The sequence below is a fragment of the Balaenoptera borealis genome (assembly GCF_965194805.1).
Source record: "Balaenoptera borealis genome assembly, chromosome: 2".
In the NCBI taxonomy this organism is placed as follows: Eukaryota; Metazoa; Chordata; class Mammalia; order Artiodactyla; family Balaenopteridae; genus Balaenoptera; species Balaenoptera borealis.
This window is the reverse complement of record NC_138867.1, coordinates 119,180,762-119,187,645: the sequence shown is the minus strand read 5'-3', so window position 1 is coordinate 119,187,645 and position 6,884 is coordinate 119,180,762. Positions and strand designations below refer to the sequence as shown.

Here is a 6,884-nt window from a genome sequence, read left to right as displayed (position 1 = left end):
GCAGATACTCCCACGTGACCTCTCCCATTGAGACCTAGGCTGCGTGTGCGCGCGCGTAGACTACCTGAACGCCATGATCTCACTCGTGCGCGTGTGCGCTCCGCGCACGTTGGCCTGGCGGACCTTCCGCCGGTTGATGAGCTCACAATTGAGCTATGATGTCAGCGTGCGCGCCGCGGACCTTGCTCCTCCTCCAGGCCTTCGCACGCCAACGCGCGGCAACTGGGGGATCCGGACGGCTGTTTTCACGCGCCACCTTTCGACGGGAGGCGCTGCTCAGGCGGGTCCTTTCCCGCCCCCAGGACCCGGCCCCTGCCCCGCCCCGTATTTGTGCGGCGCCAGCTGGCCAGGCCGATTCCGGCGCAGAGAGGCTGGACTTGTAGGCGCAGCAGCTCCGGAGGCGAGCTGGGGACGCGACCAGGGCTATGCTGGGCAAGGATTACATGCTGGCCATCATTCTGGTCAACTGCGATGGTGTGCACAGAGGGTCCCGATGGGAGGATCGGGAGCTGAGGGGGGACGAGGGAGCGCGAAAGGCTACCCCAGCCTCAAAGACAGGGAGGGGCGTACGTCTCGGAGTGAAGACCAGGGAACAAATGAACCCCGATCTTTGCACTGCAGTATCCAAGGTTGGAAGCCTGGACCCTCAGGCTGAACCTTCAGCGTTAAGTTGTGCCTTTTGGGTTGGAGGAAGGGTTATGACAAAGTGTTATTCTTAGCGCACATATATGCCTTCCTTCTCCAATCCCACGTTCCTGTAGATGACTTGTGGGGGGACCAGAGTCTGGAGGGGGAGCCAGGTTTGCCCCCTGGCTGGAGGAAGATCCGCGATGCTGCAGGTACTTATTATTGGCATGTACCCAGCGGTAGCACCCAGTGGCAGCGCCCAACCTGGGAGTCAGGAGATGCAGAGGACGCAGGCACGGTAGGTGGAGTGTGAGGTGGGGGCCTGAGCTCATGTGTGGATCTAAGCCTGCTGCCACACTGACCTAGCCCCCTCTCTACAGAAGACGGAGGGAATTTGGGGACTTCGGCCCCCCAAGGGGAGATCCTTCTCCAGCCTGGAGAGCTCACTGGACCGGAGGTAACAGGGATAGGCCAGGCAAAAATGAAAGGCTTGGGGTTCCATGGCACTCAAAGATGCAGCTGGACCCACAGTCCGCTTTCCAGCACAGGTTCTGGCCTGTGTCCCATGTTTAGGGTTTTGTTATGTGTTCTTGGCTCTGTCCCATATTGTTGACTCTCCCAGTGTTTTGAGTTTTGTTCCTTGTTCCAAACTGTTTTTTGCTACATGTTGTTTTATGTGTTCTGGGTCCTGACCTCTCATGTTCTAGGCCTTGGTCACTACCCTAGGTTCTGTCCACGGAGGTTCCTATCCTGTGTTCTAGGGTCTTCTTGTCCTGATTTGGGGCTCTGGTCCAGATTTTGGACCCTGTTCCATGTTTGTTTTATTCTGTGTCTTGTGTGTTGAATTTTCCCTCAAATTCTAAGCCATGCTTTATGTTACATTTATGTAATATGTCCTGGGCCTTGTCTCACTCTGACTTTATATTTGGGACACTATATTCTGGGTCTTATCCCACATCTTGTGCCCATCGAGTAGTCTAGTCCTCACCATTGTCCCTTCTATAGGAATTGTGGTCCTCTTACGAGCTCTGCTCTATTCCAGTAATTCTCTGTCCTGGTATGGTGAAGAATCCTACATCCAGAGAATGGAGCCAGGGGCTAAGGTAGTGACTTGGGCCTGAGGGCCAGCCCAGGGCATTGGGGAGGGTCCCAAGGGAAAGGTCAGGGGTGAGACTGGGCTGAGCAGAGGTGATCAAGGCTGAAGGGAGGTCTCAGAGGGTTTATATATGTGGAGCCTGTGGCACCTCCCACCCTACTTCACCTCTACTTACTCAGGGTCCTCCTGTCCTTTTCCTCAACCCATCAGTGCTTTGCAGTCCGCTCTCTGGGCTGGGTAGAAGTACCTGAAGAGGACCTGGTACCAGGGAAGAGCAGTATTGCAGTCAATAACTGCATCCAGCAGCTGGCCCAGACCCGTAGCCAGAGCCAGCCCCCGGATGGTGCCTGGGGCGAGGTAAGCCGGCTGGCCCTTCAAGGGGTTCAGCCCAGCATCCAGCAGAGGTGGTTGTCCCTGAATTGCCTGTTCCTCATGGCAACCACCTTCACCTGAGCTCCGGGCTGACCTCTCCTTGGCAGGGCCAGAACATGCTGATGATCCTGAAGAAGGATGTGATGAGCCTGGTGAATCCCCTGGACCACAGTCTGATCCACCGCCAGCCTCTGGTGCACATTCGTGTATGGGGTGTGGGCAGCTCCAAGGGCCGGTGAGGACCCCCTACATCCCTCGAAGTGAGAGTTGCTCCTCCCTCCCCCTTGCAGGCTGTGATCCCCGCTGATACTGACCCTCTGTACTTGAACCCCTGGACACAGGTCCTCTGACATGTACCCAAGCTCTGCCTCCCCTGCCTGGTACAGCCCTGGTTGGGGAGGGTGGGCCCAGCTCATCAGGGACGGATGGGGGAGAGCCTGAGAGGCTGGGCTGATTCTCTTCTGTGCTCCCACATGCTTCTGGAACAGTGACAGGTGAGTGACAGCCAGGCGCCTGGAGCCCCAGCCCTGATCTCCTTGTTCCATCCCTGCCATAACCCTGACTTTCCAGCCTCCTGCAGGCACTACAGGCCCCTGTCCCTACCTAGCCTCTACCCCAGCTCCATCCCTGGCCCTGCCCTAGTCCCATCTCTGACCCTGCCAGGGACTTCGCTTTTGTGGCGGGTGACAAAGACAGCTGTATGCTCAAGTGCCATGTGTTTCGCTGTGACGTCCCTGCCAAGGCCATTGCCAGTGCCCTACACGGGCTCTGTGCCCAGGTAAGGGCCAGGAGTGGGGCAGGGAATGTGGGTATGGAGCTGGGTCTGAAGCTGCTAAGGTGGTTGGGTTAGGGTGGTATTGGCTCCCTTACCTCACTTCCCCCTCCCTACACCTCATGCTGGCTGCATTGTGTTTCAGATCTTGTCAGAGCGAGTAGGGGTCAGTGGTGATTCCCCTTGCTGCTCACTAGACCCCATCTCCCCTGAAGACCTGCCTCGACAAGGTATGGGGAGGGAAGGGCTGCACTGCACCAACAGGCTACTTTGGTGAAAGATGGGAAGGGCGTTCTGGTTATTTAGTACTTCTCTGGAGAGAGAGAACTTCTGAGGTGTCCTTGTCCCAGGGATTCCCAAACTCTAAATTGGAGGAACATCCATGGCCTTTTTTCTGCTAGTTCCAGTTCCCTTAGAAGCGTGGAGAAAAGGGTCATTGAGCGAGTACCCAGGCCAACTTGGTGTATATATTTCAGTGGAGCTACTGGATGCGGTGAGCCAGGCTGCTCAGAAGTACGAGGCACTGTACATGGGGACCCTGCCAGTCACCAAAGCCATGGGTGAGGACTGAGTGGGCTGGAGGGGGTGGGCTGCATAAGAGAAGAGGAAGGTGGGAAAGGAAGGATCTACCACCATTTCTAAGAGTGCTCCCATGGCCCTCTATAGCCTGGGATGTACCACCCTTCTCAACTCAGGAGTCTAAGCCTGGCTGCAGCTATTCTGTTCCCATCTCTCTGAATCCTAAGTCAGTGAGAGGGGCCTAGACACTCCCTGCAGATCTTTTGTTACGCCTGGGAGACACCATGGTGGGCTTGTTCCCCCCCCAGGCATGGACATGCTGAACGAGGCCATTGGTACCCTCACCACCCATGGGGACCGGGACACCTGGGTCCCTGCCATGCTCAGCGTATCTGACTCTCTCATGACTGCACATCCCATTCAGGTACCAGCCAGAAGAAGGTGAAGTTAGGGGCTGTGGAGGGGTGGGCGGGGATGCCAAGGGGTTACTGCTTGCTACTGGAAGTGCTCAGTGGGTCCAGCTAGTACCTGGCCCTCTAGTGACTAAGCCTGATTTGGGCAGGCAAAGGCTGGTGCAGAGGAGGAGCCACTGTGGCAGTGCCCTGTGCGCCTCGTGACCTTTATTGGTGTTGGTCGTGACCCACACACCTTTGGCCTCATTGCCGACCTGGGCCGTCAGAGCTTCCAGTGTGCGGCCTTCTGGTGCCAGCCCCATGCAGGGGGACTCTCCGAAGCTGTGCAGGCTGCTTGCATGGTGAGTTAGGGGTGGGAATGGGTGGGTGGGATTGCCCTGCAGCTGCTCTGTACCGGTGACTGGGGTTCAGGATCGGCAACCTCTCCAGAGATCACAAACCAGCCATGCCAGGGCTGACTGTGGTTCAGTAGTATTTTATTTGACCCTCATGCTGTTTTTAATAGGTTTTAATTAGTTGCCAATATTTAAAGGTCAGGACATTTCACATAATAATTGCTATTTGTGTTTTTCATAAAATATCAGAAGCTCTGACACTTGGGTCCACACGTATACATTTCAGCATTTAGCTGGAATTGTGTAAGGGCTGTGCCTTGAAGGGTGAGCATTGTCTTTCCTGTTTTCTCTCATTTAGATTGTTTTCTGGTTATCTGTGGGCATTTGAGTATGGGACACTTGCACTCAGTTCAGTTCACTTATTCACTCAAATACGAGTGCTTGCTGGAACTCAACCATACTTGACCCTGGGAATTCAGTGGTTTAGAGGGCATAGCCTTTGCCCTCACAGAACACTTAGGTTAGAGCAGAGACAGGCCAGAAAGAAGTTGTACACCACAGGATGATGGAGGATATGGCCCCTTCGGAGGTTCAAGAAGGCTACCTGAAAGAGGTGATAGAAAACTGAGAGTTGAAGGTCCAAGGAGGGAAGTTATCCAGGTGAAGGGGAATGGGACAGGACATGTGCCAAGTACAGGGAACCCCAGCTGTGAAGGTGAGAGGGATGTCAGTGGATTAGAGTATGTGAAAGAATCTAGTGTATCTGGAGTGCAGGGGGGGATGGAGTGAGAGATAGGGGCAGAAAGAATGGCAGAATCCAGGTCATGGAAGAACTTACAGGGTAGGGTGATGAATTTGTTTTATCTTGAGGCACTTTGAGCCATTGAAAGGTTTTGAGCAGGACAGTGAAGTCAAGTTTGTGGATTTGGAAGATCACTGAAGCTATAGTATGGGTAGAAGATTTGGAAGACACAAGAGAAGTAAGAAGACCATTTAGAACCCTGTTGAATTCAAATGAGAGAGGAGCAGAGCAGTTGCCCTGGGACTGGGTTGTAGAACATCCCCTTGACTAGGGAGTCCACTTTGCCAGGGTCCAGTCCACTGCAATGAGAGATGGAGGAGAGTTAGCATAGTGGTAGGTATGGTTAAGAGCACAGGCCGTGCAATCAGAACTAGTTGTGAATTCCAATTCTATCAATTTCTGATTACGTGACCTTGGGCAAGTCATGTATTCTCTCTGAATCTCACTTCCTCATTTGCAAAATGTTGATTATAACACCCGATAAATAACTAGATCGATTAGATTATATATATATAAAGAACTTAACACAGTGTCAAGCTCTCCTTAAATGCTCAGTGAATGTCAGGTTTTAGGCTTTTGTTATTGAGCTACCTGTGAATGCTGTAGGGGCTCCAAACGTGGCAGACTACCAGCTTCATTTCCTACTGAAGCCTTGGCCGGGTCCCTGTCCTGCAGAAGCTTTCAGGGGGTCCAGGGGCAGAAAGGAGCTGGATCCTCACATTCCCCTTCTCCCTAGGTTCAGTACCAGAAGTGTCTTGTGGCCTCTGCGGCTCGAGGCAAGGCCTGGGGTGCCCAGGCCCGTGCCCGCCTGCGGCTCAAGCGGACCAGCTCTGTGGACTCCCCTGGAGGTCCCCTGCCCCTCCCCCTGCTCAAAGGAGGGGTTGGGGGTGCAGGGGCAGCCCCTCGAAAGCGGGGCGTCTTCTCTTTTCTTGATGCCTTCCGGCTGAAACCCTCTCTGCTCCACATGCCCTAAATTAATCGGGGAGGACTGGGGAAGGAGGTTCTGGGTCCATGCCTGACTCTGTACCCCTTCATTCCCCAGGGGCCTGCAGCCTCTCGCCCCTTGGAGCCTTCTCTGCCTGCCCCAGTGACCCTTGCCCACCCTCTATTTATTGCCCAATTTATTGTTTATATGGATGATTGAGAGGCCCTGTACCACAGCCTAGGCCCCGGGCTCTCCTCTCCCTGGGTCCCTGTGTTCCTTGCCCCTGTCCAGCCCTGGACAGTTGGCTCTACCTCAGCAACACTTTATAGCAAAATCAGTACAAATAAAAATCCCTCAGTGACCTCACTGGATGTGAGTATATTGGGCCTGGGACTGGGTTGGGAGTTAACAACCTGTATGAGATGAGTGTCTGCATCTGTGCTTGGTGTTGGTGGCTGCAGGTAGTCACATAAGGGCATGGGAGTGTTGGAAAAATGACTTCATTTAAGAAATATATTTTTATGTATATATAGGCACTAGGCACTAAGGTCGGCACTGGAGGTATAATAAAATAGGAGTTCCACCTTCTGAACTGTCAAACAAGAGTCAAATAAACAGCACTGAAGATAATATGTAGTACAACTGGGAAATCTCAGAAGGTTGTGGGAGCTCAGGTGAGACACCTGAAGTACGTGGTCTGAGGTGCTTTCAGTGTGCTAGGCTTCCTGATAAATACGTTCCAGCCGAGAGAGTGTAAACGTTCAGGAAAGTGGACAGAGGTTCTGGAAGTCCACCTGGCTAGATCACAGTGGGGGCATGTGTGGGACAGGAGCTTCTGGTGGTTTAAACTTGCTCCTGAGAGCAACTGTGAGATTTGGAGAGAGAGAACCCACTTGGGCTCCTAGAGCGCCACCCCCTGGAAAACAGCCCCACTTGGTACCCTACTAGGGCCCCGTGCGTTATTAGCTGGAATAGATTTAGAGTTCCTTCGGGAGTTGGAGCGGGGCCTCGACGGTGATTCCC

General features: G+C 53.8%; 1 protein-coding gene across 3 annotated transcripts; it reads left to right on the top strand.

Moving 5' to 3' along the window:
• Positions 1-168: 168 nt before the first annotated feature.
• On the top strand, positions 169-6,884 carry APBB3 (amyloid beta precursor protein binding family B member 3). 3 transcript variants are annotated; one of them, XM_082378675.1, is made up of 12 exons: positions 169-474; positions 762-925; positions 1,008-1,084; positions 1,670-1,730; positions 1,934-2,080; positions 2,203-2,330; positions 2,759-2,873; positions 3,013-3,097; positions 3,344-3,427; positions 3,695-3,810; positions 3,949-4,140; positions 6,810-6,884. In XM_082378675.1, exons 1-12 carry the CDS (start codon positions 426-428, stop codon positions 6,825-6,827), a joined length of 1,236 nt encoding a protein of 411 aa, XP_082234801.1. In that variant the 5' UTR covers positions 169-425; the 3' UTR covers positions 6,828-6,884. The 3 variants fall into 3 exon arrangements, with proteins under 3 accessions (XP_082234801.1, XP_082234800.1, XP_082234802.1); XM_082378674.1 differs by lacking the exon at positions 6,810-6,884 and adding an exon at positions 5,673-6,227 and having other exon boundaries at positions 182-474; XM_082378676.1 differs by lacking the exons at positions 169-474; positions 6,810-6,884 and adding an exon at positions 5,673-6,227 and having other exon boundaries at positions 832-925; positions 1,633-1,730.

Excerpts from the sequence above, each read along its gene's own strand:
- APBB3 (XM_082378674.1), top strand. The coding sequence starts at position 426 with ATGCTGGGCAAGGATTACATGCTGGCCATCATTCTGGTCAACTGCGAT. Across the intron at positions 3,098-3,343 it reads TGAAGACCTGCCTCGACAAG|TGGAGCTACTGGATGCGGTG; the intron begins GTATGGGGAGGG and ends TATATATTTCAG. Across the intron at positions 3,428-3,694 it reads GCCAGTCACCAAAGCCATGG|GCATGGACATGCTGAACGAG; the intron begins GTGAGGACTGAG and ends TTCCCCCCCCAG.